General features: G+C 35.1%; 1 protein-coding gene across 2 annotated transcripts in view; it reads right to left on the bottom strand.

Annotated features, from left to right (window-relative positions):
• PTEN (phosphatase and tensin homolog) overlaps nt 1-16,354 on the bottom strand; it is a 102,826-nt gene that overhangs the window by 30,882 nt on the left and 55,590 nt on the right. Inside the window, exons 3-5 of one of the 2 annotated variants that reach the window (XM_010838478.1) lie at nt 9,183-9,227; nt 2,661-2,704; nt 641-879 (exon numbers count right to left, since the gene is read on the bottom strand). In XM_010838478.1, coding sequence (XP_010836780.1) covers nt 641-879; nt 2,661-2,704; nt 9,183-9,227 — 328 coding nt within the window. The remainder of the gene's footprint in view (nt 1-640; nt 880-2,660; nt 2,705-9,182; nt 9,228-16,354) is intronic. The other variant, XM_010838479.1, reaches the window with a different exon arrangement.

Below are 16,354 nucleotides of genomic sequence, written 5' to 3'. Positions count from 1 at the left end.
TTTTTCTTTCTTGGAGACAGAAATGAACAAACTCCCTTTGCAAGAAATGTAAACATGTTTTGTCATACTTACTATCCAAAGAAATAAATTCCTTGAAAATCACTGTAAAAATTCTCGCAAGAGTTCACTTTTTGCTTTCACATGTATTACACAAATTTGTCAATGATTTTTAGCAGTCTTTAGTTTTCTGAATAAGAGAAGAACCTTTGACTAATCTTAATTATAATTTCACTTACAAATATTCAAATCAAAAAACAATCTTTATGTATTATAAAAGTAAAGATCACATTTTACTAAGTAATGGCATCCAAGTTATTATCCACAGACATTTTATTTTCAAGTAAGCTTCAGGAATATAAATCTTACTTTTGATCAGTGTGTGTTACTTTTTAAAATGCTTTGTAAAGATTTCATGAGACCAAACTTTGCAATCCTGTTAATAGGTAAGATCTGCCAGCATGGCATGAAGAGAAAAACTTCAGTGAGTCTGCCATTTGCTCATATGAAAGTTAAGGTAGCATACTGACTTAAATGTTTAGAGAAAGGAAAATAAGGGTTACCAATTATCTTTGTAAAAATTTATTTTCCAATAAATTCTCAGATCTAAGTAGACAGAAAAAAAAAATCAAACATAACTTACCTTTTTGTCTCTGGTCCTTACTTCCCCATAGAAATCTAGGGCCTCTTGTGCCTTTAAAAATTTGCCCCGATGTAACAAATATGCACAAATCATTACACCAGTTCGTCCCTTTCCAGCTTTACAGTGAATTGCTGCAACATGATTGTCATCTTCACTTAGCCATTGGTCAAGATCTTCACAAAAGGGTTTGATAAGTTCTAACTGTGGTGGATTATGGTCTTCAAAGGGATACTGTGCAACTGTGATAAAAAAATAACCTCAGAATAAGAAAATAATCTCACTTGAATTGCTTATTACAAGTAGGTTAACTTTAGAAATGTTGCATACAAATAGTTTAAAAATATCTGAACTATAGAGAAAAAGAATTTATTGTCTGATAATTTTCTAATTTTTGAACAGAAAATAATCTCTCATTAACTCAAATTTATCCATTAGACAGGTACGTCAAGTATTATTTTCCTCACTTTATGATGGAGGCAATGGAGTAGCAACATATCAGAGGTCACAACATAACAGAGGGAGAGGTAAACTCAAAATGATACATCACATGAGCCTCTTATCAGGGCTCTCAATACATTTTCTAGCAAAAGGAACTGTAATATCTATAATATTGCATTATCGCAAAATACGTATTCCAAAGAAAGCAAAGATCACTAATAAATCAACAATGCAAAAGACTGCATTTTATGCTATATATAACAGAAAGGCCAAGCATATTATTTTAAAGATGGTCTCAAAAATGTAACTGTTGCATACACACAACTCTAAACACATTTACAAAAGACACTTAAAAATTTTTTGTTTATAATGTATACAACTGCAGCAAAGTTTATCAAGCAAAGTTTTAGGACTTTTCACATAAGTTGTAAGAACTCAAAACTTCTCTGTTCCCCATAGTTGGGGTTGAGGTTTTAAAAAATTTTTTTTCTAGAAATAACACTTTAAATATGTCACTTAAATTTTATCTTATTGGTCTGTGCCTAGGTTCTACTCTATAAAAATCCTGACTAACATTCAAATAATTATCCTGTGTCACTTAAATATGTGAAAAGTGTGTCTTTTATATCTTCAACCAAATCATTCATAATGTGACACAAGATACACTCAATTAAGCCTTTGGTCTGACAGAACAGCTCTTCAGACAATGACTACTACTACAGGCAGTCATCAGGACAGCTTTGATTTAGTCATCTGCCTAGCTGAACCATCATTTCATCTTCATTTCCCCAGTGGCATACAAAAATACCCAGGAAAACCTGTTAAATGTCTATTCGAAGGTGGATAAAGCTCAATTAAGACACTCTTTGACCAGTAAACAGCAAAAATCCACTAAAAATGAAACATTCTTAGTAATAAATCTATCCTAGCTCTCAGTTATTTCAGCACTTCTGAATTCTTAAACCAAGTCTGAAAGTCTGTCCTTATAAATATTTAGGAAGGAACAATGGCAAATCTGTAGCTCACGGCATCAACTTTCTCTTTGTGACTATCACAGCAGCATCTTGCCAAGCTTCTCAACGTTCTAGGTCTCTCATGGTTCAAAGAGTTCCACAAACACAAATGAAAGTTTTTTGTGGACTCTGAGATAAAATATGCTACACCTGGAGAATAACTCACTTAAAGCAATTTTTGCTCTCATCTATCAGGCTCCTTTTATCCATATTTCATTATACCCTTTTCCACTGTACAGGTCATGTTCCATTACAGAATTAAGCCATTCTCCTTTCTCCCTGTAATCTCTTACTATCATGCCAAATGCCTCAAATCACAGATATAACCCTCTATTTATTCTGTTAGTCTATAAATTTCTCCTAGTTTTCAGTTAATTCAATTTAGTCTTCCTCATTTACATGATACTTATTTCCAAAAACACAACAGCAAAATTAATTTCAAATTTTCTCAGACCATCTTTAAGATAAATATATCACTTAATACTTGAGATTATTCATTATTGGTATGACAGTAAAATTTAGACTGTTGGCTTCAAGTTATCTAACATAATATGTGTACCTATACTTACCTCTGCAATTAAATTTGGCGGTATCATAATGTCTTTCAGCACATCTAAAAGAAAAATTTTAATTTGATATAAAATTATCTTGTGCACTTGAGGAAAAAAAGTGCAACAGTAACAAACATTTCTGAACCTTTATAATATACCAGGCATTATGTTAAATATCTTACATTAACTACTTCTTTTAATCCTAAGAATCCTATGAAGTAGGTCCCATTCTTCAATCCACATTTTACAATTACGGAAATCTAGGTTTAAAATGCTAAGTATACACAATCAGAGCTTATACATTTGGTTGCAAAACTTGTAATGTCACTAATATAAAACAGGACAAATTCACCTGCATCCACACCGTCACCATTCCCTTTATGAAAATCATACACGCGAAAGGACTTGTTATTTCACAAGTATGTGTAAATAACTAACTAGTTTCAATTTTATCTTTGCCTTACAATTGAGCATACATAGTTTTCTCAAACTATTATTATAAAAGATGTATGTTAAAACAGTTAAAAAAAAAAAGTAGGGGAAAATTTAAAGCAAAGAATGAAAGTGAATGATGCTAATCTACTCAAACACAACATTAACTCAGTTATTTTAAACCTGATCTTTCCCTCCATAGATAAGCCAAAGGTCATCTTTTTCAATAATCTCTCAGGTCGTAGGTTTTAATTAAAGTCTGAGAGTAATGAAAGAGTAGTAAGTAAAATCAATACAGAAAAACATTGACTTAGCATATTTAAAGCATGCTAAAATCTGTCTTTTTACCAGTAGTCACACATTTGCTATCATGCACTGGCTGACTCATGATTAACAGGCCACATTTATAGGCTCAGAAAGGGATTCCATACATTAGTTTGTGGTCAGCAGCATCCTGGTAACTCCAACTACTAGCCAAACCAGGTATTTTCAAAAATTTAGCACTTTAAAACAAATAAAGACTCTTAATCCATCACTGCAAAATCCCCAAATTTTTAAACATCTGAAATTTTCTCTTAACTGTATGGTAAACTCAACTGCAGGAGAACTAGATCTGAGTTTATAAAAATGTGTAGTCTTTAATTAATAGAAATACATTTAGAACGAAGAGTGAAACAATCTATTCTAGGTACTGTTCCAAATCCTGCTGGGGTGTTATGTAATACAGAATATATGTTTCCATGTTAACGTTCTAAAAAAACTGAAAAATTCTGAATGCTGAAACAAAACTAGTTCAAAGAGTTTCAAATAAGCAATTATGGACCAGTGTTTTACATTTAAAAATCCTGAGAATATCTGTAAAGTTCTTTTATTTTAAACAGTTTTTGAAATCCACATGAAGATAGGGAATCCCCTGGCAGTCAAATGGTTAGGATGGCGCTCTCACTGCTGAGGGCCCAGGTTCAATCCTTCGTTGGGGAACTAATATCCCACAAGCCTTGTGGTTGTGGCCAAAAAAAAAAAATTCCACATGAAAGTTGAAATAACTCTAAGTAAACTGCAATCCACTAATTTTTAACTGGTCAGATCTGAAACAAATCAGCTTTTATACTACCACTGAAAACCAAGTTTTCCCCTTTTAGGATATTATAATTAAGCATATTGAGTTTGCTAGAAAGAAAATTTACTTAATAATGAGATGCATATATACACATCTTTGCTAAATAATTTCATATTCACTTAAATTTTTAAAAAATGACATAAAGAAGAGAAGTAACCATGAAAATACTATCATTTTACACTGTCTTTGGTACAGATTAAAGAGGAGTATGGTCAATAGTGAAGAATCCGTGAAAAATGAAAGTTAGTGTTAGTCGCTCAGTTCTGTCTGACTCTGTGAACCCATGGACTGCAGCCTGCCAGGCTCCTCTGTCCATGGACTCCTCCAGGCAAGAATACTAGAGTGGGTTGCCATTTCCTTTTCCAGGGGATCTTCCTGACCCAGGGATCAAATCCAGGTCTCCTACATTGTAGGCAGTCCTTTACCATCTGAGCTACCAGCAAAGCCAAAGAGTCCATAATGGAATATTTTATAAGGAATCATGTAAAGATAGAGCTTAGGAGACAAGGGGAGCACTATATGCCAGGAAACAATTCTAAGAAACTGGTCTCATCACAGCAAAACAAAAATAAACATTTTGAATTTTATACAGCTTCAGTTATCTATAAAATTCCCATACTTTTTTAGCAGCTCAAACACTATGACTACCTTCATACTTTGACTCTCAAGAAATATTGTTAACAGGAAAAAAACAGAGGGAAAGTGAAAACAATGAGCTACTAAATGTCTACTAGATGTGCATACCTTACAACCAAGATTCCTTGTTTTCAAATTCATCCTCACAATCAGTTAATATTATCTCCATATTATATATGAGAATGCTAAGATTTACAAGAGCATTACAAAACTTGCCCCAAACCACAATATATAAATGGAAGAGCCCAGCACTTCTGATTACAAAAGCTGAACTTTTTTCAGTACTGTTTCACACTTTCACATAAAGAATATAAAACGGTTTAGAAAACAATAACAAATTTTAGTCAAAGTCAGCATTCCTACAAGAGCATTATTTGGCATAACAGAACCAACAAACAGTGATAATGAAAACATGACCAAAAAATAGCAAAAATCTCTACAAGTATGGATAGGGAGTATGTGAAAACATATACTGGGTCTGGTAGGGATAAAAGTGATCTGGGGAGAGGTTAGGGTAAAAAAGAAGATCCTCAATTAAAACCTTCTCTGATAACTGCACAAATACACACACACACTATTCCTTATAAATTTTTTGTGGTATATTAGTGATAGGACAAGTTTTTAAAAACAAACCAAAATTGACATGAATGGGAAATGGGATTTGACCAAGACAAGTGTTAGGAAGATTTAACCATTTTTGCTTCCTTATACAGAGAACTCAAAAGACATCTTTTAAAAATCATCATCTCCTTTGGCTTTCAAGAGATAAGAAAAATGAAGATACACTGAAAGAGTTTTTATGAAGCAGCAGAAAATGAAGAAAGGGATAAGATTAATAGAAAAAGCTTCCAGAGAAGTGAGACTTGCCATAGATTCAGCTAGGCATGTAGGTCTCTTTACTTTCTTCAATGGAACTATCCCTATCTTACAAAAGAAAACTTAATAGATAAAAATTAATAACAGCTAAAGGTTTACCACAAAAGGATGGAGAGTTGTATGTTAAGGAGAATATATATGATGAAATAGTCAATCTTTTAAAAATTAGTATCTAAGGAACATTTAGCTTCCTCAAAGGCAAGAACTATATTATATCTTTATACCCTATCTTCCCCCTCCTCACCTTACCCTCCTCAGAAGATAAGATTATAGAGGAACATACAAAGATGAAATACACACACTTGCACAAAACAAATTGATTAATGTACTAATTCACCAAGTATATCTGAATTTGGTTAATGATTTGAAGCTAATTCTGTCCTTTCTTAAAATAACCTTACTGAATGCCCAATAATATAGAGATATAAACAGATAGTCAATTAGAAAGTCTATGTTAAGAACTCTTCATCCACATATGTCATAGTTGCCATAAAAATTTTAATATACTATTGAATATAGGTATGTTAAGTGCAAGTATTTTAAGGTCTTTCCACTTACATATGGCTTCAAAGACATATATCACATGTTATTAATATCCTAAAAATAAAAGAAACAAAACAGAAACATCTGCTACTTATCAGACTCACTTACCCAGAGCCAAAAATATAAACAGGGATAGGTAAAGAAGATTGAAAAATGATGTCAGAAATCAAAACATTCTACAACTTGGTAGTTCTAGGAATTTCTGAAGTAAGTAAAATTTGGGGAGATTAAAACAAACAAAAAAACCAGAAAGGGAATACTGGTATCAACAGTGGACGGTCTGCTAACATATGTACCTGTGTGACCTTGTTCAACTCACTTAACTTCTCTAGGCCTCAGATTCCCCATCTGTAAAATGAGAAGGTTGGACTAAATGATCTCTTTCAGATACTTTCCAGTTCTATGATCCATTAAATGGATGGGGGAATAAGCGAGTTAAAATATGTGCACCAAAAGCTACTCTCAACTAATAATGAGACAATTCATTAACTTGAGAGTCCAATGTTTGGATATACAAACAAGCAATCAAGTTTTCAGGCTAGATCCCAATGCTGATTTTAACCAAATAACACAAGTGACCCACAATACTGACAGTACAAACCTAAGTTTTAAATTCTGGAAGCAGGAAGCCACTGCATACAGGAATGAAAAGTATTTCCTTTCTTTTCTTTGGATATAATGTTAAAGCCTTCCTTCTGGGGCTCTACATGCTCAATCCTCAGAGTCTAAGTCCAAAGTGACTCATTTAGTGGACTCCAGCTTTTGCAGTTAGTTCATGACCTCTTTTTTTTTTTTAAACTTAAATTCTGAATCCATTTGTTCAAAAACTACAAAACTCTGTGACTTATTTTCCTCCACATAAACCTGTGGCACCTGCAACAAAAGTTGTTGCAGAAGAGGTTAATCCAGAAAAGAGAAAGATACATGCACAGATCATTTGTAAACAGCTGCTGCTGCTGCTGCTAAGACACTTCAGTCGTGTCCGACTCTGTGCGACCCCATAGATGGCAGCCCACCAGGCTCCCCCATCCCTGGGATTCTCCAGGCAAGAACACTGGAGTAGGTTGCCATTTCCTTCTCCAATGCATGAAAGTGAAAAGTGAAAGTGAAGTCGCTCAGTCATGTCCGACTCTTGGTGACCCCATGGACTGCAGCCCACCAGGCTCCTCTGTCCATGGGATTTTCCAGGCAAGAGTACTGGAGTCAGGTGCCACCTAAACTAAGTTTCTGCAGCACCTGTTTGTTACTCTCCTTCATTTGATTATACCACTGCTGCCTCCACACACCATAATCTGACCATAATGGACCAAATCTGGCCACCAAGCTTCTCACATGCCATTTTCTAGGTCTACAACACCATTTTCCCTCCTCCTAAGCCTGTAGGTCAACCTTCATGATTCTTTTCACCTCAGCTCAAGCATTCTGTTCTTTATGAAATCTTCCCTATAACAGGCAATCATTATTTTGACTGTTGTCCATGTAGTTCTCTTCTATACAAGAGTTACCTCTTCTATAATACTTTGTCTACTTTTTACATTAGACTAATTACTTGAGGGCTGGAATGACATCTTACCTCTGCACTAGCTAACATTTTAGAATGTCCAACATGTAACAGGCACTCAGTAAATGTCTGCTTCTTTGTGGATCTGAGGAAATCATTTTACAACTAAGAAACAACACCTGCGCCTATGTCACTCTCAGATCTTCTGAAGTCTTAACAGAGCACAAAGATCACTAAATTAAAGATAAAAAAGCAACATCCCATAAACCAATAAGGCACTGCTGCTGCTGCTAAGTCGCTTCAGTCGTGTCCGACTCTGTGCGACCCCATAGACGGCAGCCCACCAGGCTCCCCAGTCCCTGGGATTCTCCAGGCAAGAACACTGGAGTGGGTTGCATTTCCTTCTCCAATGCGTGAAAGTGAAAAGTGAAAGTGAAGTCGCTCAGTCGTGTCCGACTCTTTGTGACCCCATGGACTGCAGCCTACCAGGCTCCTCCATCCATGGGATTTTCCAGACAAGAGTACTGGAGTGGGGTGCCACTGCCTTCTCCCAATAAGGCACAGAGACGCTTTAATTTTTTGGTGAATATTTGAAAGCCCACTCTAGAAAAGAATCTTCTTCTTATATCTGATAAACTCTACAGAAATTAAATAGTAGATAGTAAACATAACTTGGGATTAAAAATTTTTTCAACGCACAATTTATACATATCACACAGGAAAAAATAAAAGCCATGTAGAAACATAACACATTTTATGTATCATTTTTTAGAATTAGAAAATGGTCAATATTTGGGGAAGAAAAAATGGTCAAGGGCAAAATGGTAAGATATTAATATTTTCCTCACATTTTTCTTGCCTTTCTTTTTTTTCCACATCTCTACTCACAAAGTCAAAAGAAAAAAGGAAAAGTTAAAGATAAGGTCAGCTAGCTGAATCAAGAGGCAATCCTTACACCCCTGCCTCAAACAAGAAGAACCACCCATTTTAACAATTTAGGTAATTTATTTATCTTATATACAGTTAGAGAATATACTAATAACTTTTTCAATCAATTGACCTAGAGACACAGAATAAAATTATATTAGAAGCTTCCCTCCATAGAAGATGGCATTGATGCTTTAATAGAAGCTCTGTGTGAATTACACTTCCAGTTTCCACATGGTTATGGGCGCAAAGATGGGCTAGATGCCAAGTCATTTGAAGCAGATCAAGCAACATGAATCTGTGCTGACACTGTTTTACCTCATCACTACACTTTCTAAATGACCTAACAATGCTCTCAATCAGAATTCTTGAACTAATTGTTTTAGGAATACAATTCTGTTAAATTTTAACTTTAACTCTACTTCACTCTAACAAGGAAACAACTTTCACTCAATAGTTGTTTTAGAAGATATTTGCAAGCATACAAACAAGAAAACATACTTACAGATTGTATATCTTGTAATGGTTTTTATGCTTTGAATCCAAAAACCTTAAAACAAAACAAACAAACAAAAAGCCACCATTAACAAAAATGAGCTAACATTTGAAATTACATTAATACTATTGAGAAAAACCAAAAGACAGATTCTATTTTTCCTAATCTCAAATGTAATTTAAGAAAAATAAACTTCAATAAATATTCCCTCCATTGGTTTAAACTAGTAAGCAGTTCCTTCTTATATAATTATTATATTACACAGATTTATACAATCTGAAGTAAAGCCATAGCTTTTCATAAAATGAATATTTTCATAATCTCTCTTCAGCCTAACATAATGAAGTTGAGCATTAAGAAATAACTTCTTTAAAAAGCATTATTAGCATTTAGCTCAAGTTACCTAGCTTATACATTTTTCTGAGTCACATGCAATCAAATAATCTTAAAAATAATCCTAGTAACTCAGTCATCATTTCTTTCAAACTAAAAACATTTGATATTTGAAAGCTGCAAGTAATAACTACTAGTTTTGTACAGTGTATAAAATGTTTTCACATACATATTCTTATTTGATGCTCACCAACATCTAAGAGGTAGAGCTTATTCGCATTTTACAGATGAGGGAAGTAGGTAAAAGAAATTACAGGGCTTGCCTGAGGTCACACAGCTGCTATGCCAAAAATCCACACCAAAGACCTCGCTCTCAACAACTAGTGAAGAAGCTAAACAACACTCACAGCCAACACTTTATATGCCAGGCTATGCCGGGCACGACTGTAAGTTTATGCATGTAAACTTACCAAATCCTGTGAGGTAAGTAACAGAGGGATTAGAAATGTTTAAGGCTGAGGAAACAGAATAAATAGAAGAACAAATGGAAAACAGAAGAGATGAGTTTAAAAGACCTAAAATCTAGGAGATGCAACATATGAATAGGTATCCCAGAGAAAAGGATGGAAAATACAGGAGAAGAAATCCATGATATAATTCAAGAAAAAGACCCCAAACTGAAGATCATGAATTTCCAAACTAAAAGGGTATAATGAATATTAAAAAAAAAAAAAAAGAGAGAGAGATCCAAACAAAGGCATACATATTTTAGCGAAGTTTCAGAATATTGAAGAGATAAATGTTAAGATCTTAGAAACTGCCTGAATCAGGTTTCATAAAAGAAATCTGGAATCAGAATAACTTCATCCTTTTTAATGGCAACACCAGCAGCTAGAAAATAATTAGACAAAACCTTCTGACTTTACATTATTCCTAGTCTAGAATTCCACAGCTGCTGCTGCTGCTGCTAAGTCGCTTCAGTTGCGTCCGACTCTGTGTAACCGCACAGACAGCAGCCCACCAGGCTCCCCAGTCCCTGGGATTCTCCAGGCAAGAACACTGGAGTGGGTTGCCATTTCCTTCTCCAGAATTCCACAGCAAGATACACTATAAAACAAGTGCGAATTTATAATAAAGACATTTTTAAATAAGCAAAGTCCCAAATAATTTTGATTTCCACATATTCTCTCGCTCAGGAAATTATGAGAAAATTATGAGAAAATGTGTTCCACCAAGACAAGCGTGGGAAACCTATGGAAAAAGATGACAAGTTTCAGAAACTGAAGAACTCAACTCATGAGAAGAAAACAGAGAACCCCTGAATGAATAGTGAAGGAACACCTCAAGAAGAAAGTCATACAGCAAGCTCAGAGAAAAACTAAGCCAGTTTAGGGACGAACAAAAGGTTCCTGAAGAAGATGAAATTGATACAATGCCAAATGTGCTTAAACATTTCCAGAGACTCAAACTTAGAGGCAAGTTTAGAGACAAATTAAAGTTAAGAAGGCAGAGACTAAATAAGAGAGCGAGAAAGGAGGAGAAAGGGAGAAAGAAGGGAAAACAAAATGTGTAGGAAAAACCAGCTATAATATACTATATTGCTTATATTGAGTTCAGTTGCTCAGTTTATATTGAGTTCAGTCGCTCAGTCATCTCTGACTCTTTGTGAACCCATGGACTGCAGCATGGCGGGCTTCCCTGTCCATCAACAACTCCCAGAGTTGCTGATGGGCAACAAACTCCAAACTCATGTCCAAACTCATGTCCATTGCAATGGACCGTCTCATCCTCTGTCGATCCCTTCTCCTCCTGCCTTCAACTTTTCCCAGCATCAAGGTCTTTTCCAATGAGTCAGTTCTTTGCATCAGGTGGCCAAAGTATTGGAGTTTCAGCTTCAACATCAGTCCTTCCAATGAACACCCAGGACTGGTCTCCTTTAGGATGGACTGGTTGGATCTCCTTGCAGTCCAAGGGACTCTCAAGAGTGTTCTCCAACACCACAGTTCAAAAGCATCAATTCTTCAATGCTCAGCTTTCTTTATAGTCCAACTCTCACATCCATACATGACCACTGGAAAAACCATAGGCTTGACTAGATGGACCTTTGTTGGCAAAGTAATGTCTCTGCTTTTTAATATGCTATCTACGTTGGTCACAGCTTTTCTTCCAAGGAGTTAAGCATCTTTTAATTTCATGGCTGCAATCACCATCTGCAGTGATTTTGGAGCTCCAAAAAATAAAGTCAGGCACTGTTTCCCCATCTATTTGCCATGATATGATGGGACTGGATGCCATGATCTTAGTTTTCTGAATGTTGAGTTTTAAGCCAAATTTTTTACTCTCCTCTTTGACTTTCATCAAAAGGCTCTTTAGTTCTTCTTCACTTTCTGCCATTAGGGTGGTGTCATCTGCATATCTGAGGTTACTGATACTTCTCCCAGCAATCTTGATTCCAGCCTGTGCTTCATCCAGCCCAGCGTTTCTCATGATGTACTCTGCATATAAGTTAAATAAACAGGGTGACAATATACAGCCTTGACGTACTCCTTTTCCTATTTGGAACCAGTCTGTTGTTCCATGTCCAGTTCTAACTGTTGCTTCCTGACCTGCATATAGGTTTCTCAAGAGACAGGTCAGGTAGTCTGATATTTACATCTCTTTCAGAATTTTCAACAGTTTATTGTGATCCACATAGTCAAAGGCTTTGGCATAGTCAGTAAAGCAGAAGTAGATGCTTTCTGAAACTCTCTTGCTTTTTTGATGATGCAACGAATGTTGGTAATTTGGTCTCTGGTTCCTCTGCCTTTTCTAAAACCAGTTTGAACATCTGAAGCTTACAGTTCACATATTGTTGGAGCCTGGCTTGGAGAATTTTGAGCATTACTTTGTTACTGTGTGAGATGAGAGCAATTGTGTGGTAGTCTGAGCATTCTTTGCAATTGCCTTTCTTTGGGATTGGAATGAAAACTGACCTTTTCCAGTCCTGTGGCCACTGTTTCCCAAATCTGCCGGCATATTGAGTGCAGCACTTTCAAAGTGTCGTCTTTTAGGATTTGAAATAGCTCAACTGGAATTTGATCACCTCCACTAGCTTTGTTCGTAGTGATGCTTTCTAAGGCCCACTTGACTTCACATTTCAGGATGTCTGGCTCTAGGTGAGTGGTCACACCATCGTGATTATCTGGGTCGTGAAGCTCTTTTTTTGTATAGTTCTTCTGTGTATTGTTGCCACCTCTTAATATCTTCTGCTTCTGTTGGGTCCTTACCATTTCTGTCCTTTATTGAGCCCATCTTTGCATGAAATGTTCCCTCGGTATCTCTAATTTTCTTGAGATCTCTAGTCTTTCCAATTTATTGTTTTCCTCTATTTCTTTGCACTGATTACTGAGGAAGGCTTTCTTATCTCTCCTTCCTATTCTTTGGAACACTGCAGGCAAATGGGTTTAACTGTAAACGACATTTATCTAGTTATGACATAAAAACAATATTGATAAAATCAAAATTACAATATAACTTCTGGAAGTATGGGAGAATGAAAACATGTGGCTGGATTAAGGGGGGAAAAAAAAAGTCCATAAACTTGAATGTGAAAAAGTATGTTACGCAGTCAGTCAAGCAGTACTTAAAACTTTATCACTAACTGATGTCACATTACGGTTTTTGAAGATACCAAAATATTATTTACAATCAACACTGCAGAATTAACATTAGACCTGCCAATAGATTTAAATGTGTTTATAACTATTATTATATAGATATTTTAAAATATTTTATAACCACTATAATCAAAACTAATATAATAGGCATATTTGTAATCCTATGAATTTTATCAATTTAAATCATTCTAAGAAACAGTTCATAAGCTTCAACAGACTGTCTACAAGATACACGGCATAAGATTATGAACTCTTGCCATGGGGCAGTGGTTGTTAATAAACCCTATAAATCTGTCTGATTCTAGTAATTCATATGTAAATATTTAAGGTATGTGTAACTTCCTATTTCTTTTTTTTAACCCACTACTTCAACCAACCCAGGAAGCACTGATTTTGCTATGAAGACTTCTATTGAACTATAAATAATATTACAGGAAAAAGTGGTATGTTACAGACTCTTCCACTCCTATCTCCTGTACCCTCTTTATCTTCTATATTCTTGGATATTTCTCAATTTGTACTTTTGGATTTTTCTTTAAAATTAGGTAAAATCTACATATAGTGAAATACATAGATCTCAGGTATACAATTCTATGAATTCTGTAACAACCACTCCAATCAAAATATAGGACACTTCTTCCATCCCAGAAAATTCCCTCATGCCCATTTACAGCGAAGCCCCACCAAGCTCTCAGGTAGCTACTACTATTTCATGAAGTATGCATTCTTTTTTAACTGACTTCCTTCACTTACTTTTTAAATTTATCCATGGTGTAACATGTATCACTAGTTCATTCTTTTTATTCCAATTATTATTCTGTTGTATGAACATACCAGCACTGATCCATTCTTCTTTGATGGAAATCTTGGATTTTACAGTTTTGGGGTTATTATGAACAAAGTGCATAAACATTCTTGAGCAAGTCTTTTATGGGGACATATGCTTTCAGTCCCTTGAGTAAATAATAGCTAGGAGCAGAACTGCTGGGTCACAGAGTAGATAGGGGTGGGTGCATACTTATCTCTGTGAGAAACTACTGAACACCTTTCCAGAGTGGCTGTTCTCTTCCACAGATCTACCACATTTCAAGAGTTTCAGTTGCTCCACAGTCTTATCAACATTTGGCACTGTTGGTTTTTTTTAAAAAATTCTAATCCTTCATTTGTTTATTAGTCAGTTTTCTACTTCCTTTTGTGAAATATCTAAGTTACTGGCTCATTTTATCCCCCAACTGGATTGTCTTTTTTATTACTGATCTAAAGGAGTCTTCTATATATTCTGGGTATAAGTCCTTTGTCTGATATTTGCTCCCTGTGTACAACTTGCCTTTCCATTTCCTTAATAACGTGCTTTGATAATCAACAACTTTAAATTTTTATAAAATCCAATATATCATATTTTTCTTTAGTTTAGAACCTTGTAGTTTCTCTGAGAAATCTTTCCATACACAAAAACAGTTCATAAAGATATTCTCTTTCTTTTGTTCTAGAAGCTGTATACATACTTTTAGACTTTTCTCAGTTTCTATTTTAATTTGGTTGTAAATATAGATAATGCTAAGGATAATTAGCATTGGAGAAGGAAATGGCAACCCACTCCAGTGTTCTTGCCTGGAGAATCCCAGGGACGGCAGAGCCTGGTGGGCTGCCGTCTATGGGGTCGCACAGAATCAGACACGACTGAAGCGACTTAGCAGCAGCAGCAGCAAGGATAATTAGAATATCTAAAACACGGACAAATGATTTCAAGGACAGTGATCATAAAATTTAATAAACAACAACTCATTGCTACCTGCAGTATCTTCCACCATGGGTTGCTTATGAGAGAAAATGAATAAGCAAAAAATACTCTACAAAATACAATATTCTCTCAGAAAGCCTACAATGTAAATGTGAGCAGAGGAGGAGAGAGTAGGTATTATGGAGGATTAACATTGCATTTTTAGTTCATTCTGAGTTTGGTAACTTTATGATTTGAATCCAAATACATAAACCTACACTATATTAATAGGAATGTACACATCCCATTGCCCAGCTCCAGGGAATACTATTCAAATGCGATAGTCCTGTACACTTCAACTGGAGCCCAAAGGAGTGCCAGAACACATACCAAAATGGTCACAGTGGTTATCCTGGGTTTACAGGGAAAGATGGGCCTTTCATGATTTACTTTCAACACTTCTACAATTTTGTTGTTAAAATATAAGCACATACTACTTTCAAAAGAAAAAAGTTTTCTGTTCTAATGTATTTCCCCAAATAAGTAAGAACTGATGAAGTTATATCACACTGTTTTAACCTCCAAAGAGTGGGCTTCATGAAAGTCTAGGTTCTTTTTTTAAACAGTATTTTTTAGAGTTTACATAAAATTATTATTTTTATATACTGTTTTGAAGTACAAAAGACAAGAAAGGTTTTTTATGTGACAACAGTCCTCTTTGAGAAATAATTAGTTTTAATAAGATTCATGCAATCCTTATTTATAAAGACTTGGGAGGTTTTTCTTAATTGTATTTTCATTCATACTGAGCCTGCCCTGAGGATATTAAAAAAAAAATTTACTAGCACACACTTGGTGCCAAATCACAAATCTGACATCAGTGAGAAATGATGTCAGCAAAACAGAATGAACGATTCATTAAAATGCTGGTAATGTGTTATTCCTTTAAACCCCTCCTAGACGTTCCAGACATGAAAAGCTTTTTCTTCAATTTCATCAACATACTTTTTATGTTACTTTAGCTAGTAACTACTTTGTTTATAGTGTATATTCAAAGATAACTGTTATCTTTTTTTAATGTTCAAGGATTATTTATTATGGGCACAATTGCTAAGAATTTCTGCTTTCCATTCTTTTTTCTACATTCCTTTCAGGAAGGACAAAGTCTTACTAAATAGTCTCATTTGATTCCTCATAACACATACTTAAAAATAAAATCACTTTAGTTCTAAAAAAGAAAAGTATCTATAAGGGTAGATGGTGACTGCAGCCATGAAATTAAAAAACGCTTACTCCTTGGAAGAAAAGTTATGACCAACCTAGGTAGCATATTGAAAAGCAGAGACATTACTTTGCCAACAAAGGTCCGTCTAGTCAAGGCTATGGTTTTTCCAGCGGTCATTTATGGATGTGAGAGTTGGACTGTGAAGAAAGCTGAGCACCGAAGAATTGATGCTTTTTGAACTGTGGTG

Source organism: Bison bison, unplaced genomic scaffold, assembly GCF_000754665.1.
Source record: "Bison bison bison isolate TAMUID 2011002044 unplaced genomic scaffold, Bison_UMD1.0 scf7180017864097, whole genome shotgun sequence".
In the NCBI taxonomy this organism is placed as follows: Eukaryota; Metazoa; Chordata; class Mammalia; order Artiodactyla; family Bovidae; genus Bison; species Bison bison.
This window is presented reverse-complemented; position numbering and strand designations above follow the sequence as displayed.